This window comes from Delphinus delphis, chromosome 4, assembly GCF_949987515.2.
Source record: "Delphinus delphis chromosome 4, mDelDel1.2, whole genome shotgun sequence".
Lineage (NCBI taxonomy): Eukaryota > Metazoa > Chordata > Mammalia > Artiodactyla > Delphinidae > Delphinus > Delphinus delphis.
The window spans coordinates 59,446,884-59,466,837 of NC_082686.1; the positions used below are offsets into that span (position 1 = coordinate 59,446,884).

General features: G+C 35.7%; 1 protein-coding gene across 1 annotated transcript in view; it reads right to left on the reverse strand.

Moving 5' to 3' along the window:
- CFAP44 (cilia and flagella associated protein 44) overlaps positions 1-19,954 on the reverse strand; it is a 133,781-nt gene that overhangs the window by 15,136 nt on the left and 98,691 nt on the right. The window contains exons 25-28 of the mRNA XM_060010633.1: positions 16,416-16,593; positions 13,357-13,857; positions 7,091-7,294; positions 5,934-6,129 (exon numbers count right to left, since the gene is read on the reverse strand). Coding sequence (XP_059866616.1) covers positions 5,934-6,129; positions 7,091-7,294; positions 13,357-13,857; positions 16,416-16,593 — 1,079 coding nt within the window. The remainder of the gene's footprint in view (positions 1-5,933; positions 6,130-7,090; positions 7,295-13,356; positions 13,858-16,415; positions 16,594-19,954) is intronic.

Sequence of the window (19,954 nt, forward strand, 5' to 3'; positions counted from 1 at the left end):
AAGGAGATCTCCCTTCCCTTGGGTTAAAAAAAAGGCTGAGTACCTCCACCTGGCAGTAAGGAGGATGCACCCACTCCTTCCTCTGGCAGTGTTAGAGAAAGCCAAGTAAACAAGTAAGCCAGAAGATTTAAATAAGATACAGAATCTCATACATAATATGAACGTCTCCAGCTCTCAACTGAAAGTCAGGCATCATACCAAGAACCAAGAATATCTCCAACTGAATGAGAAAAGACAACCAATAAATGTTAACACTAAGATGACAGAAATGTTAGAATTATCTGACAAAGTACTTTAAACAGGCAAGATAAAAATGCTTCAATGAGCAATTATGAACACACTTGAAGCAAATGAAAAAATGCAATGCCTCAAAGAAATAGTCTCAGCCTATTTATTTATATAAAGAAGAACTAAATGGAAATTTTAGAACTGAAAAATACAATAATTAGAATAGAAACTAATGGATGGGTTCAACAGCAGAATGGAGGGGACAGAGAAATGAATCAGTGAACTTGAAGAAAGAACAGTAGAAAGTAGCCAGTTTGAACAACAGAGAGAAAACAAACTGGAAAAACAAACAGAATCCAAACCCCAGAGCCTCAGGGGCCTATGGGACCATAATGAAAGGTCTAACATTCATGCCATCAGAGTCACATGAAGGAGCGAGGAAAAGAGGGAGTCTTCAAAAGGACTTGAAGAAATAATGGCTGAAAACTTCTCAAATTTGGCAAAGGACATAAACCTACGGATAAGTTGAATGAATTCCAAAGAGGATAAATCCAAAAAAAAATCTACACTAAGACTCATCACAGTCAAACTTCTGAAAACTAAAGAGAAAAAAATCTTGAAGGCAAACAGAGAAAAGGGGATAAGCAATTTGAATATCAGAGGGTTTCTCATCAGAAACTATGGAGACCAGAAGGAATTGGCACAATATTTTTCAAATGCTGAAAGAAAAGAAATGCCAACCTACAATCCTATACCCAGTGAAAATGTCTTTCAGAAAAAGAGGAGAAATCAAGACATACTCAGATTATAGGAAAATTTAAGAAATTGCCACTAGTATACCTGCCATAAAAGAATGGATAAAAGAAATTCTTTACACAGAAGGAAAATTATTTTTTAAAACAGGAAACTTGGAGCAGAAACATGGATAAATACAATAGGCTTTCCTCCTCCAAGTGTTTAAATTATGTTTGATAATTGAAGCAAAAATTATAACATTATCTGATATGGTTCTAGATGTATGTAGAGGAAATATTTAAGACAAGCATATTATAAATAGGGAAGATAAAGAGATGTAAAGGTAGACGAGGATTCTATACTTGACTTAAACTGGTAAAATGATGACACTGGTGGACTGGGATAAATTATGTATATATATCAATAATATATAGAGCAACCACTAAAAAAAGTATACAAAGAGATACATTAAAAAGTGCTAGAGAAAATTAAAATGGAATTCTAAAAAAAATGTTCAAGTAACCCACAGGAAGGTAGGAAAAAGAACAAACACAGAAAACAGAGAATAAGAACAAATAAAAAATAAAATGGCAGACTTAAGCCCTAATATATCAAATGTAAGTGGTTCAATATACCAATTAGAAGACAGAGTGGATGAAAAACATTATTTGACCATACACTGTCTATCACAAATTCATTTCTAATATAATCATATAGTCAAGTTGAAATTAAAAGGAGGGGAAAGGCATATTATGCAACTATTAATCAAAGCAAAGCAAGACTGGCTATACTAATATAAGATAAATAGACTTCAGAGCAAAGAAAATTACCCAAGACAGAAAAAGACCTTATATAATGATAAAAGTGTCAATCCATCAAGAAGACATAGCAATATTAAATGTGTATTCATAAAACAACAGAGCTGCAAAATATGTGAAGCAAAAACTGACAAAAATGAAAGGAGAAATAGACAAATCCATGATTATATTTGGAGACTTCAACACCCCCTCCCTCAACATTTGATGCAAAAACTATACAGAAAATCAGCAAGGATACAGAAGACCTGAACAGTATCATCAATCAGTAGAATCTAACTAACAGTAATAAAACACTTCACACAAAACAGCACAATATACATTCTTTGCAAGTGCCCACAGAACATACACCAAGATTGACCGTATGTCAGACCATAAAACAAATCTCAACAAATATAAAAGAACTGAAATCATACAAAGTGTGTTCTCTGACCACAATGGAATCAAACTAGAACTCAATAACAGAAAGATAACAGGAAAATCTCAAAACACTTGGACCTACACAACACACTTGTATATAATTGATGGGACCCAGAAGTCACAATGTAAATTTTAAAACTACATTGACCTGAATGGAAATGAAAATGCACTTGAAAATTTGTGGAATACAGCTAAAGCAGTGCTGAGAGAGAAATTATAGTACTAAACTAGAAAAGAGGAAAAATTCTCAAGTCAATGATTTAAGCTCCCACCTCAAAACCTAAAAACAGGAGTACAAAATGAACCCAAAGCAAGCTGAAGGAAGCTAATAGTAAAGATAATAACAGAAATCAATAAAATTGAAAGCAGAAAAATAATAGAGAAAATCACTTATACAAAGAGCTGATTTGTTCTCAAAAAGATCAACTGAATTGACAAACCTCTAGCAAGACTGAAAAAAAAATAGGAAGATAAGAAACAACTTACCAATATCGAGAATGCAACAGGTGATATTACTACAGTCGCTGCAGATATTAAAAGGATAACAAGGAAATACAATGAACATCTCTATGTACATAAATTTGCTAACTTAGGTGAAATAGACCAATTCCACAAAAAATACAAATTACTACAACTCACCCAATATAAAATAGATAATTTGAATAGTTCTGTAACTATTAAGAACATTGAAATTCTAATTTTAAAACTACCTTGAAGATATCCATTGGCCCAAATAGTTTCACTGGAGAACTTTACCAAACATTTATAAAGAATTGCCATAAATTCTTTACAATATCTTCCAGAAAAATCAAAAAGGAGAGAAGACTTCCCAATTCACATTCTGAAGCTATTATTCTCCTGATACTAAAACCAGATATAGTACAAAAACAGTACAATGATCCTCATGAATATAGACATAAAATTTCTTAACAAAATATTAGCAAGTAGAATTCAGCAATATATAAAAAGAATTTTACATCACACCAAGGGAGATTTATTTCAGAAATGCTAGTCTGATCTGGTAATCAGTAATCAGCCAATATAATCCACCATCTTAACGGGCTAAAGAAAAAAAAAATCACATAATTGTCAATACAGTAAAGCAACTGATAAAAATTCAACACCCATTCGTGATAAAAATTCATGAAAAATAGGGAGAGAGGAGAACTTCCTGAACTTGATAAAGACTATGAAACACAGGTGTTTCTTAATGGTACAGGTAGCAGACTTAATGGTGAAAGATTGAATGCTTTCCCCCTAAAATTGGACTAAGGCAAGGATATCAGCTCTGAGCACTCTATTTCAAGACAGTACTGGATGTTCTAACCAGTGCAATAAGGCAATAAAAGGTAATTGGCATACCGACCAGAAATAAATAAAACTGGCCCTTTTTACAGATAGAAATTCCCAAGGAATCAATCAAAAACCCCTAAAACTAATAAGCAAGGTTATAAGATATAAGATAAACATCTAAAAAGCAATTATATTTCTATATACTAGTATGAATATGTGGACACCAAGATTAAAAGCAATATACCTTTTAAAATTACTCAAAAAAAAGGGAAATACTTTGGTGTAAATCTAACAAAACATGAACTTGAATTGTATGTTGAAAACACAATGCTGATGACAAATCAAAGCTTTACATAAATACATACTATGTTCATGCACTGGAAGACTCAACACAGTAAAGATGCAAATTCTCCCCAGATTGATATAGAAGTTTAACACAATTGCTATCAAAATTCCAACAAGATTTTTTGTAGTTTGAGAAAAAAAATTCTAAAATATGGAAATATATTAAGAGCTGGAATAGCTAAAACAATTTTGAAAAAGAATAATAAACTGGGAGAAATTAGTCTACCCGATTTCAGAACTCAATAGCTACTACAATCAAGACTATAGTATTGGTGGAGAGATAGCCACATAAATCAATAGAAGAGAATAGAAAACCCAGATATAGAACCACACAAATAGGCCCAAATGATTTTTGACAAAGATCAAAAGCAATTCAATGGAAGAGAGACAGCCTTTTCAACAAATGGTGCTAGAACAATTGGAGATTCCTAGGAGAAAAGAAAACATTGACCAAAGTCTCACACCTTATACAAAAATTAACTCCAAATGGATCACGGACTTAAATGTAAAATGATAAAACTTTTAGAAAAAAATAGGAGAAAATCTTTAGGACCTAGGGCTAGGCAAAGAGTTCTAGACTTGACACCATAACAAGATCCAAAAAGGGAAAAACTCAAGATATACAAACAGCTCATACAACTCAACAACAAAAAATAACCCAATCAAAAAATGGGCAGAAGACCTAAATAGACATTTCTCCAAAGAAGAAATACAATAGGCACATGAAAAGATGCTCAACATCACTAATTATTAGAGAAATGCAAATCAAAACTACAATGAGGTATCACCTCATACCAGTCAGAATGGCCATCATTAAAACTATATAAATAACAAATGCTGGAGAGGGTGTGGAGAAAAAGGAACTCTCTTACACTCTTGGTGAGAATGTAAGTTGGTACAGCCACTATGGGAATAGTATGGAGGTTCCTCAGAAAACTAAAAATAGAATTACCATATGATCCGGCAATCCCACTCCTGGGCATATATTCAGACAAAACTCTAATCCAGAAAGATACATGCACCCCTATGTTCATAGCAGCACTATTCACAATAGCCAAGACATGGAAACAACCTAAATGTCCATCAACAGATGAATGGAATAAGGAGATGTGGTACATATATACAATGGAATACTACTCAGCCATAAAAAAGAACAAAATAATGCCATCTGCAGCAACATGGATGCAACTAGAGATGATCATACTAAGTGAACTCAGAAAGAGAAAGACAAATACCATATGCTATCACTTACATGTGGAATATAAAATATGACACAAATGAACCTACCTACAAAACAGACTCACAGACATAGAGAACAGCCTTGTAGTTGCCAAGAGGGAGGGGGATGGGGGCAAGATGGAGTGGGAGGTTGGGGTTAGCAGATGTAAGCTATTATATATGGAACGGATAAACAACAAAGTCCTACTGTATAGCACAGGGAATGATATTCAGTATCCTATGATAAACCATAATGGAAAAGAATATTAAAAAAGTGTATATATGTGTATAACTGAGTCACTTAGCTGTACAGCAGAAATTAACACAACATTGTAAATCAATTATACTTCAATTTAAAAGAAGAAAAAAAATTTTAAGGGAAAAATTGACAAATTGGACACTGACAAAATTCAAAACTATTGCTCTGCAAACTCTGTTAAGGGAATGAAAAGACAAGCTATAGACCAGGAGAAAATATTTGCAAACCACATATCTGACAAAGGACTAGTAGGTGTAATATGTAAAGAACTCTCAAAACTCAACAGTACCAAAGCAAACAATCCTATTCAAACATGGGCAAAAGACATGAAGAGACATTTTACCAAAGATATACAGGTGGCAAATAAACATATGAAAAGATGTGCTTGTTAAATTAAACTATCCTATGATATCTTATACCAGATACACACACACACACACACACACACAATCCAGATGGTTAGAGACCTAAAGGTTTATATGCTCTCATCTGTAACCCCATAGTGCCTCTACATTGTCTATGTTGTAGTGAAATAAAAGGGTGTACTATTTCCCTTAGTTATTTCTCTATTTCATGCTAATGAGAAAAAAATAGGATCATATGTAAAAAGAAATACAAACCAGCATCTCCTTCAACCTTCTTTTTCTTCACCCGCTTAATCCTCTTCTTTAGTACCTTCATGAGAAAGTTAGCAAATTTATTGTTTTCTCCAAGGGCTGCTTGGAAACCAGCATAGAGTGCCTTTTCTTGGTCCTGGATCTTGGCGACTTCATTCTTTTTCTCTTCCATCTCTTTAAGAGTTTCATTTATTTTCCACTAAACGAACAAAAAATAAGAACAAATGATCAATATTTCTGATAAACCAGGTTCAGAGAACAATGTACATTACAATGTAAGGTTACAGCCTACAAACATTTTTTAAGCTTCTTAATAGAAGTTTACATTTCTGATGTTTCTGAATGCAGAGTCATTCATTTATTTGATTAAAATTTTATAATTCTTTTGTAAAAATCAGTTAAGTTCAGAATCAGATAAGATCGATTCTTTGACGTTTAACTTCCTCAAGAAATTAAATTAGGTAAATTGAAATTTTTACTGATATGTGGATATCAGCTAGTATTCTTCCATGTGTGGTCTCAAAAAAGGTTTTTTTCATATCAATACAAGATAACTAAAACAAAAGGCACATCTGCTCTTAGTGAAACTGATATACCTAAAAATTGACATCACTATTGAGTATGTATTATCTAATACAATCCTTCTTCTTTTAAGACAAAGATAGATGGTCTAATTAATCTCTTTAAATTTAACATGTATGTAACAAATAAACTTAATTTCATGTGCTATTCAATTATTTATTACTCTAAAACTGGCTATAATATTTAAGAAATTTACCAGCTTCTTTCCCAAGTATGTTCATTCATAAGGATAATATATAATCAAAACTCAACTTCACATGATAGCTACTGACAACAAAAACAGACTTTTAATTAGGTAAACTAAACATAAGGGTCACTTTTGAAAAATTTATTCTCCTACCTTACAAAATATCAGATCAAATTCATTAAAAAGTATGATTCACTCCTCCCTGAGCACGGCTACCAAAAACAGAGAGCAAACAGGAATAACGGGGAAAAGGAGGAGGAAGAGAAGACAAGAAAGAGATGTGGACTAGAACAAGTGGGGAAATTAAGTTGAGAAGAAGAAAGAAAAGAAGAATCAAGTCCCCTCCATAACTAAGGCTGTAGCCAGCTAGCACTCTTCTGCCCATTCATACTTGCATGTCCTGTTCCTCTTTGTCTAATGAATTAACACGCTCTTGAAGTATGTTCTCCTGTTTCTCAAAATTCTTCAGGAGAAGCATTTCTTGAAATAATGTGACATGGTGCAGGTCAGATAATTTCATCTGAGTATCTAGTTTCAGTTTCCGATGTCTCAGGAGACGGAGTTCTGCATCAAAAGTGACAATCAGTTCTTTGATCTGAGGTGGAAGAAGATTTGAGGGTATGTTAGAAGTTTAAAACAGGTACATGCATTTTTAAAACTATCCAACAATACTGATTTGTTTGGGTAAAAGCATTTTCTTATTATGCCCTTATTATGGATGGAGAATTACAAGGGTGGGTGGGTGGGGCACATGGGTGTGTATACAGTCTCATAATTTAATTTACGTACATTTAATACCATTGATGAACTGGTTTATTAAGTGGTAGGTATTCTGTAACTGCAGTCCTTCGAGCTGTTTCTTCACCATTGATTAAGCCATTGATCAGGAATGTCCTTGGGGCTTCCCTGGTGGCGCACTGGTTGGGAGTCCGCCTGCCGATGCAGGGGACACGGGTTCGTGCCCCGGTCCAGGAAGATCCCACATGCCGCGGAGCGGCTGGGCCCATGAGCCATGGCCGTTGAGCCTGCGCGTCCGGAGCCTATGCTCCGCAAAGGGAGAGGCCACAACAGTGAGAGGCCCGTGTACCACCAAAAAAAAAAAAAAAAAAAAAAAAAAAGAATGTCCTTCTTGCTGGTTTAAATCAGAGACTGTGAGCTCTTTGTGGGTAGTATTGTGTCTGTCTCCACTCTATTCCCATGGTATCTCTACACTGCCCTTCACACAGTAAGTACTAAAATAATATTTTCCTCACCTTCTTATTTTGAAAAGTTTCAAATCTACAGAACAGTAAATATTTTTAAACAGATAAATATAATTGTGGAGCCACAAGAAACCTGTACAATCTTCTTGGTTTATTTACAGATGAAGAAATTGAGACTAAAAGTGACTTCCCTGAGATCAAATTTGTTACAGAGCTTGGATAAGAACCCAAATATCGGGCTTCCCTGGCGGCGCAGTGGTTGAGAATCTGCCTGCCAATGCAGGGGACACGGGTTCGAGCCCTGGTCTGGGAAGATCCCACATGCCGCGGAGCAACTAGGCCCGTGAGCCACAACTACTGAGCCTGCGCTTCTGGAGCCTGTGCTCTGCAACAAGAGAGGCCGCGATAGTGAGTGGCCCCCACTTGCCGCAACTAGAGAAAGCCCTCGCACAGAAATGAAGACCCAACATAGACAAAAATTAAAACAAAAAAAATAATAAAAAAATAAAAAAAGAACCCAAACATCTCATGTCCTGGTCTAGACTTTATTCCACTGCAATTTCAAATGATTTTAAATCCTCAGTTTTACTTTGATTTTGACACAGCGTCTCCCTTGCCCCATCCCAAAGGAGATGAAGAGATCAACAGAGAGCCCAAAGAGCTGATTCTCCCAATGAAACTAGTACACCAGGAAAAAGACAAACCATTCCATGTTTTTCATTAGGCTGTACTTGAATGGGGAGCCTCGACTATCAAATGCCTATAATGAGTGAGGGCTCAGCCTGGGGCTGAGAAAGAGGAAGATATCTGTGGGTTTGGGTCTGTGAAACTGCTGGAGAATTTCAGAGAGCTAAAAAGCAAAAACAAAAAACACAACAAACCAAGGAGAAGAAAAATTAAACTTTTAATGTATGACTGTAGACTAAGTGGGTTCCAGTTTAATGCTTGTTCAACAAATTTGAATTATTTTTAAATTTCTTTGGAGGAAGCACTATGTTTTCTTCAGTGCAACACCATTCTGCAACTATACCACATACGTGTCCAAGGTTGTAAGGGTTATGCCTGTTTTATTCTCACTACCCCTCATAGCCTGTAAGCTGTATAGGATAGAGAATGTGTATGACTTGACAATTGTTTCATCCCTACTACCTAGCTAGCACTGTTTCTGCACATAGAATGTCCAATAAATATTTGTTAAATTAATAATTAAAATTAAATCAATTAAAACTTTTTACTGAATATCTACTATATGTCTGGCATTGTCCTAGACACTTCAGGGGAATCCTAGAGTTGTATCTAATGAAACAGAGACTAAAAAAAAAAATAGAAAAAAATCAATGAAACTAAAGCTGGTTCTTTGAAAAGACAAACAAAATTGATAAACCTTTATCCAAACTCACCAAGAAAAAAGGCAGAGGACCCAAATGAATAAAATCAGAAATGAAAAAGGGAAGTTAAAACTGACACCACAGAAATACAAAAGGTCATAGGAGACTACTACTAACAGCTATATAACAACAAAATGGACAACCCAGAAGAAATGGACAAATTCTTAGAAATGTACAATCTCCCAAAACGAAACCAGGAAGAAATAGAAAATTGAACAGACCAATTACCAGTACTGAAATTGAATCAGTGATTTTAAAAACTCCCAACAAACAAAAGTCCAGGACCAGAGAGCTTCACAGATGAATTCTACCAAACATTTAGAGAAGTGTTAACAGCTATCCTTCTAAAACTATTCCCAAAAAATTGCAGAGGAAGGAACACTTCCAAACTCATTCTATGAGTCCAGTATCACCCTGATACCAAAACCAGGCAAAGATATCACACAAAAAAGAATATCACAGGCCAATGTCACTGATGAACATACATGCAAAAGTCCTTAACAAAATATTAGCAAACTGATTCCAGCAATACATTAAATAATCATACAGTATGATCAAGTGCGATTTATTCCAAGGATGCAAGGATAATTCAATATCCACAAATCAATGTGATACACCACATTAACACATTGAAAAATAAAAAACATATGATTATCTCAATAGATGCAGAAAAACTTTTGACAGAATTCAACATCCATTTACGATAAAAACTCTCCAGAAAGTGAGCATAGAGGGAACATACCTCAACATAATAAAGGCCATATATGACAAACCCATAGCTAACACATTATTGACTGGGGGATCTTTGCAGAAACTAATGCCTGTGGCCATAATATGCCTCTGGCCAAAAATGTGTTAAAGGTGAAAAGCTAAAAGCATTTCCTCTAAGATCAGGAAGAGGACAAGGATGCCCACTCTTGCCACTTTTATTTAACATAGTATTGGAAGTCCTACCCACAGCAATCAGACAAGAAAAAGAAATAAAAGGAATCCAAATTGGAAAAGAAGAAGCAAAACTGTCCTTGTTTGCAGATGACATGATACTATGCATAGAAAATCCTAAAGACACCACCAGAAAACTACTAGAGCTCATCAATGAATTTAGTAAAGTTGCAGGTTACAAAATTAATATACAGAAATCTGTTTCATTTCTATACACTAACAAGGAACTAGCAGAAAGAGAAATTAAGGAAACAATCCCATTTACCATCACATCAAAAAGAATAAAATACCTAGAAATAAATCTACCTAGGGAGGTAAAAGACCTATACTCGGAAAACTATAAGAAACTGATAAAAGAAATTGAAGATCACACAAACAGATGGGAAGATATACTGTGTTCTTGGATTGGAAGAATCAATATTGTTAAAATTACCATACTACCCAAGGCAATCTATAGATTCAATGCAATCCCTATCAAAATACCAATAGCATTTTTCACAGAACTAGAACAAAAAAATTTTTGTGTGAAAACACTAAAGACCTCAAATAGCCAAAATAATCTCAAGTAAGAAAAGTGGAGCTGGAGGAATTATGCTTCTTGACTTCAAGACCATACTACAAAGCTACAATGATCAAAACAGTATGATACTGACACAAAAACAGACACATCAATCAGTGAAACAGAATAGAGAGCCCAGAAATAAACTCATGCACCTATGGTCAATTAATCTATGACAAAGGAGGCAAAAATATACAATGGAGAAAAGACAGCCCCTTCAATAAGTGGTTCTGGGAAAACAGGACAGCTACATGTAAAAGCATAAACTTAGAACATCCTCTAACACCATACACAAAAATAAACTCAAAATGGATTAAAGACCTAAATTTAAGGCTGGGAAACCATAAAATTCCTGGAGGAAAACATAAGCAGAACATTCTTTGACATAATCATAGCAATTTTTTTTTGGATCTGTCTCCTAAAGCAAACAAAAGCAAAAATAAACAAATGGGACCTAATTAAACTTAAAAGTTTTCAGACAGCAAAGGGAATCATCAACAAAATGAAAAGACAATCTACTGAATGGAAGAAAATATTGGCAAGTGATACGACGGACAAGGGGTTAATATCCAACATATATAAACAGCTCATACAATTCAACATCAACAAACAAACAAACAATCTGATTAAAAAATGGGCAGAAGACCTGAATAGACATTTTTCCAAAGAAGAAACGCAGGTGGCCAAAAGGAACATGAAAAGATGCTCAACATAGCCAATCATTAGGGAAATGCAAATCAAAACCACAATGAGATAATCACCTCACACCTGTCAGAATGGCTATCATTAAAACACACACACACAAATAAAAAATTTTGGCAAGAATGTGGAGAAAAGGGAACACTCACACACTGTTGTTGGGAATGTAAATTGGTGTAGCTCTGTGGAAAACAGTAGGGAGGCTTCTCAAAAAACTGAAAATAGAACTACCTTATGACCCAGCAATTCCACTCCTGGGTATATATCCAAAAAAACCAAAAACACTAATTCAAAAAGATATGTGCACCCCAATGTTCATAGCAGCATTATTTACAAGATATTGTGAAGATATGGAAGCAACCTAGGTGTCCATCAACAGATGAATGGAAAAATATGTGGTACATATATACAATGGAATATTACTCAGCCATAAAAAAGAATGAAAATTTGCTATTTGCAACAACATGGATGGACCTGGGGGATATTTTGGGTAGTGAAGTAAGTCATCCAGGTTAAGACAAATATCATATGTTAGCAGTTATATGTGGAATCTAAAAAAAAATAAAACTAGTGAATATAACAAAAAGCAAGAGACTCACAGATATAGAGAACAAACTAGTGGTTACCAGTGGGAAGAGGGAAGGAGGGAGGAACAATATAAGGGTAGGGGATTAACAGGTACAAACTATTATGTATAAAATAAGCTGCAATGAACTAACACACCATTGTAAAGCAATTATACTCCAATAAAGATGTTAAAAAAAATAAGCTACAATGATATATTGTACAACACAGCATATTTTATAATAACTACAAATGGAGTATAACCTTTAAAAATTGTAGATCACTATATTATACACGTGTAACTTGTAATATTATACATCAACTATACTTCAATTAAAAATTGTATAATTTGTAAGACAAAACTAACACATATAAAACAGCAAGAAAAATAAGTACAAAACCTAAGATGCTGATTATAAGTGCAAATGGAGTTTAGAAGAAAGGAGAGTATGTAGTGTGGGCAGAAGATTCTGGAGAGGGTTTGGAAGTGAGCTGAGTTTTGAATGACGACAACTTTGGAAGAAGTCATTGTAGGTAGAAGGAAATAGCAAAGAAAAAAGCACAGATATGAAACTCAGAAGTGGGGTGGTAAGTATGGAGAAACAGAAAGAGTGAGAAAACAGCACTGGAAGAAGTAGAGATAATGGGTGAAGAATAAGTTTGGGGAGTAATAGGTGCTGCTTTCAGACACACTGAGGAAGGGGACTCTATACGGCTGGCAGGAGGGAACTTCCATCCAGGAAAGGACCTTTTCCTTCCATATTCAGAGCACCTCCTGCACACAACTGGCCCCAGCCTGGTCCTGATTTTCTTACAAATAAAAATATTTGCCATTCCAGCTCCAGAACAATTCTGAAGCTAGTCATTACCGTGAACACTCTCACTAAAGGGGCAAATCACACATTAGAGAAAGAGCAGGGGGTGAAAAGCAGAGGGTGCCCCATTTTCACCGGAAGGTTTTTAGTTATGCTCCATCCATCATCTGAAGGCTGCTTTATCACTTCTCCTTTACCATGACTTCAGTTAGATACCAATTAACATGGATTTGCCCTTAATTCTTAGCTTTCCAAAAAGAAAAAAGTTGAAAAGCTCCAAAGTTCTGAGCAGAACACAATGATTTTCAGAAGACCAGGGATGGGGAGAAAGCCAAGCCATCAGTGAGTTGTGGGCTGGTCAGGGTTTGGGGAAGATTAAGGTAGAGAAATTAAAAATAATTTTAATTATTTTTAATTAAATTATAATTCAATTTTAATTATCCTGCTCTTCTCTCCTTCAGCTTTAAATAAGCAGTCTCATTTCTTACCCTGTTGATCAAATACTGTTGCATGTACAAGTGTTTAATCTCATCCCTCTTCATAATCTCCAGCTCCACTTCAGTTGGATCTGTTCTTTCAAATTCCATGAACTTTGGAATATCTAGATTGAATACTGTTGCTTTTGATGATCTAGACAATGAATCACTTGTCGTCAAATCCCCATCCTTTCCAGAAGAGAGTCTGAGGAAGCTTCCAGCTGAGCCTGCAGACGCTGCCTTTTCCACTCGAGGGGCCGTTTCAGCCTGATTTTTCATCTGCTGCCGCTTAAAAGCTAGGAGGGTTTCCTCATCATACTGAAATCTCTTTTCTGGAACTTCTTCTGGGTATATCTGAGGGATTTGGGGAATGGGGATGTGCTTGGATACGTGAAGAGTCGACTGAATGTTCTTCAGTTCTTGCACCAGGCACTGTATTTCCTCGATGACAGCCACTTTAAGGTCTCGAAGAGAGACAATGCACTTGTTCATGTGCATTTTCTTTGCATAGGCCTGATAAAAAGAACAGGAAGAAAGCAAAATGACAACCTGCTCACAAAGGGCAGCTTGAAATACAATTTGCTTTTGTCCCTTGACTGGAATGCCTAGCAAAAATTCAAGATAAAAATGTATCTGATCATTCCTGTTCGCTACTAAGTTATTTTCTCTAGTTTTTAGGCTTTTCCCCATTTCACCTCTCCATAAGGGGAAGACGGTCTGGATGTGACCTCTGGTGTCCCCCAGCTGGCTTCTAGGGCTGAGTTCCCCCATCCTCCTTCCACCACTCAATGGAAGTCCTTCCTGAGCCCTGTACTCAGCCAGATCCCAGGGAAGGGAAGGCCATTCTTTGGTCAGGAGCACACAGTAACCGTCCTTCCCTGACGAAAACTCAAATCCTATTGGCTTAGACTCACTTAGGGTTGCCCACCTCGGGCCACTTTAGCCTGTTGTCGTTCTGTATTTTGGCCACATTCTTTCTGTTACTCCTTGTGCAGGCAAGGTCACGATCCTGAATTCCAGTACCACGTCACACTGAGAGGTTCCTGGACTTTTCCTTGGTTCCTTCTCCACTCATCTGAGCCCAGCTATGCCCCTGCCTCCAGTCACAGGTGCCAAACAGGCCCACTGCTCCCTCACTGCCAGCTCTCTCCCCAGGCTGTGTTTCCTAAATGCCCTGACCAGAGCCTCCAGTCACATGCAACCCTGCTCCTGGTGTGCAGTTAGGCAACTAGATGGCCCAAAGGCTGTTAAGAGTAACTTTGCATAAATATACAGGTTAAGAAAAATAAAAGATCGAAAGGCTTTTCTTCAAGTCGTCTTACAAAACTTACCTGTATATTTACTATCTACTGTAACAAAATAGAGGAGATGTTTTACATACTTAAGAACAAATCTTTAAAGCATTAGGGTTTAAACTCAAAATCCAGCCCTTGGGTGAGTGAGGGACCACTTCTGAAGTACGTGGAGGACTGAGAATTAAGTGGAGAACAAACCCAAACCAGCCTGGTGGCTGTAAGGCCTACCTCTTTTAGGAGCCCAATTTACATACCAAGCCTCTCTTTCTAATTTTCCAAATACCACACACCTAAACACTAGCCATGGATGGGGGAGGTGGGGGAGGAGGCGGTGGGGGGGGGGGGAAATGTATAATACACAACTTCTAAAATGCTTGATACTTTTCAGTGACTTTGAACTTAACCATGATAAGAATGACTGTTTATTGACTTTGACCATTACTTTAACCCTATGAAGAAGACTAGACATGTCTTGTCTTACCGTTGTTCATTGGTAGTAATACCTTTTTTTTTTTAAACAGACAATACAACTGAGGCTTAGGGAGAGTTACATGACTAGCCAAGTTCATATAACTATTAAGTGGCAGAGATTGGAACGGAACTCTGATCTTCTGACCAGTAGAATTGTGTGCTCTGCATTATTTAATGCTGTCATTTTAATAAAATAGATTTCAGTGCAATGCAGTTCCACAAGACATCACACCTGTCCATCACCTCTACCTGGACTATGAAATTTCAGGTGGGATGACTGGCAAATTGTGATCAAAAGAACATTTGTCTGTGACAACGGATGAAACATGATAGTTGAAACAAGAATTGCCTTAGACAAACAGATAGAAAAACAATCCAAACGGTCACTAATAAAATGTTCAAAATGTCCATTTGATCAGAAAGTTATAGGTATGAGCTATGAAAATTGACGTGTGGCTATGAATCGCCATACCAGGATCTCTGGAGTGCTGGCATGTACAGCATCTTTAGTGAAACAGAAAAAGACACTCCTTCCTCAAGACACTTTACACTTCCATTTGTCAGAAAATTATAAAATATTCAAACATGCTCTATCTGTGGTATGATTGGCACTCTTTTCAATGTGATGCCTTGAAATGGGCAACCTGCACAGCCATACTAGGTGGCCCTATACAAAATTCTCCTCAAAATGGTAACTCAGATGCCTTCTGAGCCTCTAAGTGTGAAAAGTCACTTGTCAATTCAAAGCAAGGAATTACTATGACAGGGAGAGGAAACTTTAGGATGAAAACAGGTATGAGAAATCAGGATGATTAGAAGCAGTTTGGGGAAATGCAGAGAGAATCAAAAAGGAATATATTAACTGCTCAGTATTGTGTCACCTACAAAAGTTTGGAAGTCCTTCAAACAAAGGCTAAATACAGTGGTCTATTTTCCTAAGTCTTGGTGGTCCACAGCAGCCAAAAACAATAGCCAACAAGGATGTGTTTGAATTTCAGAGATTCAAAGTTCATAAAATATAATGCCTTCACTCATGAAACTGGTATTGAACCAAGTAATTAATTTGAAGGCTGGTTCTGCCATGTTAACTAAATAGTCATGAATAAATCTCTTATCTTTGGGACTCAATTTCCTCATTTGTAAAAACGGGCATTATTCTAGATAATCATGAAGCCCTTTTCCAATTCTAAATTTCTATGACTATACATCTTTATGGACCAGCTAACAAAATGGGTGGTTTCAGCAGAATTCAATTAAAAAATCCAGGGTGTGTGCCTCATTGTCATGAAAGCTACGGGTAAGTACCATAGAGTCGAGGTGTCCCAGTTCCTCTTCCTTCTTGGCAGCATTTACTCTCATGTGTTCAGGTATCTTATAGTCTGGGGCTGTCTTCAAATTGAAGTCTCCCATATACAACTGGGCCTCTTTGATGGCTTGAACATCTTTGGGATCTTCATAGTCATCACCAGGTTTACTGTCGTACCTATCAGAAAAACAGAAAACTCAGCCATAAACGTGACAATAAACTCTAATTCGTCTACTTTAGGCATATAATCAAATTTAATCATGAAGCAAAAGCATAATTCTGAGTCTGTGGTGCTGCCTTTTCCTATAGAGCCCAAGATTTTTTTTTATGTTAATGGCTATTTTTAAAGCACCTCAAGCAAAATAATCAGTAATAAATAAAAACTAATCAACTAGATGGTGCTGAAATAATCTGAATCATTCTTAGGCTTTGGTTAACTTCAAAGTAATTTAGATCAACACTGTTATTTATTCCCTCAACAGAAATTACGCTTTGGATACAGGTTTGTTGTTTTTTGTTTAATCACTAAAATGTTAAAGTTTTTAAAAAACATAAATGACTGTCATAAAGTTTGTCATAACATTTTCAAAAAAAGGCATGTGATTCAAAATGATAGCACGAGTATATATGTATTTACCTCCCTCTCTTTTCCCACATTCCATGGAAATGGCACTGTGGGGTGTCAAAGGAAGTAAATCACTAGGAAAGCTGAGAATGGGATAGAAAACCATGAGCAAACTAGTGATAGAGATACATTTCTAGAAGACAGAAAGAAGATGAAGTTGTATTAATGGATAAACCAGACCAATGAAAACTCTAGTCCCAGATACCCGCAGGAAAATGCTATAAAAAGAATTGGATTGGGTCTTCTTGATAGAGTTCCTAGGAGGCTCCAAGCAAAGATGGAGCAGGTATGGAGCAGGGAATGGAATGCTAGACATTATTTGGTAAAATTAATTAGAGGATTGAAAAGGAATGCCTGAACCAGTTGCGCCCTCCCAGCTTTCCCACCTACACACATGCAAGGCAGTAGCAACCTTATACATAAACTAAAACTGAAGTACTAATCTCTACAGAAACTGACCTCTCTGCTTGGGAAATACTAAGGTAGCTATGTTATGGGTTGGCCCCCCCCCCCGGAGGGGATCTTCATTGGGAGACCCTAACCTACCTAATTCTTTAAAGTGAAGCCTGTCTGTCAATATGAGCATATAGCTTCAGTCAGCCCTTTAGGGGAAAGCAAACATGCGTATAGCAAAGGAAACACACGCCATCTAATGTATTAACTGACAATTGTTCATTTGTGTATAACAGCACTAAAAGGAAAGATTAATATTTTTAATGAAAGGAAAGGAAAGGAAAGGAAGGAAAGGAAGAAACAAAATACTTCTGCTCTTGCCATGTGAGAGAAACACAGCCCATAATTATCCTTATGCTACAAATAACTAGAATTGAACAAAAATATATAAAACAACTATGTTCAGACATTGAATGATAAGCAGCACAGGACTGTAATTCCTGAGAAAAGTGAAACAAAATAAGTAATCCTTACTGTCTCCTAGTTTCTGCATGGAGGAAATTACCATACTATGGAGTAGGGTTGGAATCCCAGAAATCAGATTCCACAGAGGCCAGAATGGCTAGAATTTTGTGGTAAAGACTATCAGAGCTACACAAAGAAATCTATATAGGGCTCTCTTGAGTTTTTAGCTGAGTATTAATTTGTACACTTGTAATGTGAAACACCATGAAGGTGAACAAATTCAGCAGACATTCAGAAGACATTCAGTAGAAACCCCAAAAGAGTCATGCCTTCAAAGTAGGAGAAACAGAAGATTTAGACAATATTATCAATCACCTTGTCCTCATTGACACGTATGGAACAGTACACCCAAGAATACAAGAATACACACTCTTTTTCAAGCACACATTGAACTTTAACTAAGAGACTATATGCAGGCCTATACAATTTCCAATAAATTTAAAAGAATTTAAAGCACACAGACTATTTTCTATGACCACAAAAAATTAAATTAGAAATCAAACAGATATTTTTTAAACCTCAAAATATTTGGAAACTAAACAGCATATTTTAAAATAAATCACAAGTCAAGGAAGAAATCACAAGGGATACTAGAAAATATTTTGGACTGAAGAATAATGAAAATATATCAAAACTAGTGGAATGCAGCACAGGGCTTAGAGGGAAAATTTTACTTTAAATACTTACATTAGAAGAAAAGTATAAAATCAAAGTTTACACCTTAAACTTAAACCTCAACAAGAAAGAAAAGAGTTAATTAAACCCAATTAAACTAGAATGAAGGAAATGATATAGAACAGAAATCAATGACATAGAAATCAGACAAACAATATATTTTTTAAAATCTATAACCAAAAGCTAGTTGCTTAAAAAAATTAATAAAATTGATAAACCTCTTGCTGGAATGATCAAGAAAGAGAGAAGATACAAATTAACTATGTCAAAAATAAAAGAGGACAACACAACAGATACTACAGAAATTAAAATAATAATAAGGGAATAGTATTGTATGAACTATATTATGCCAATAAATCTGATGAAATGCACAAATTCCTTGAAAGACACAAATTACCAAAACTGACCCAAGAAGAAATGGAAGATCTGAATAGCACTGTAATAATTTAAAGTTTGAGTTTATAATTTATAACCTTCCTTCAAAGAATACTCCAGGTCCAGATGGCTTTACTGATAAATATTATCAAATATTTAAGGAAGAAATAATACCAAGCCTAAACAAAGTCTTTTAGAAAATAGAAAAGAAAAACTTCAACTCTTTTTATGAAACCACTGTTATCCTGATAACAACCCAGAGAAGACATTGCATAAAAATAAAACTAGAGAACAATATTCTTCATTAATAAGATATAAAAGTCCTTAACAAATTACTAGCAAATCAAATACAGCAAAATATTTTTTGAAAATATCAAAAGTCTATTTTATTTTTCTGTTTCATTGAGATATAATTGACATACAATATTGTATTAGTTTAAGGTATACAACATAATGATTTGATATGTGTATATACTGCAAAACATTTACCACAATGAACTTAGTTAACATCTATCACCACACACTGTTACAATTTTTTCCTTATGCTGAGAATTATTAAGATTGACTCTCTCAGCTCAAATACACAAAACAGTATTGTTAACAGTCACCATGCGGTAAGTTACATTCCCAGAACTAATTTCTTATAACTGCAAGTTTGTATTTTTGACCACTTTTACCCATTTCTCCCATCCCCACCTAACACCTCTTGCCTCTAGCAACCACCAATCTGTTCTGTTTCAATAAGGTCAGATTTTTTTAGATTCCACATACAAGTGAGATCATATAGTATTTATCTTTCTCTGTCAAACTTGTTTCACTTAGTATAATGCCCTCAAGGTCCATTTGTGTTGTCACAAATGGACTGCTTTCTTTTTTTATAGCTGAATGATATTCTGTTGTACAGTATACATGTGCCACAACTTTTTAAAATCCATTCATCCATCA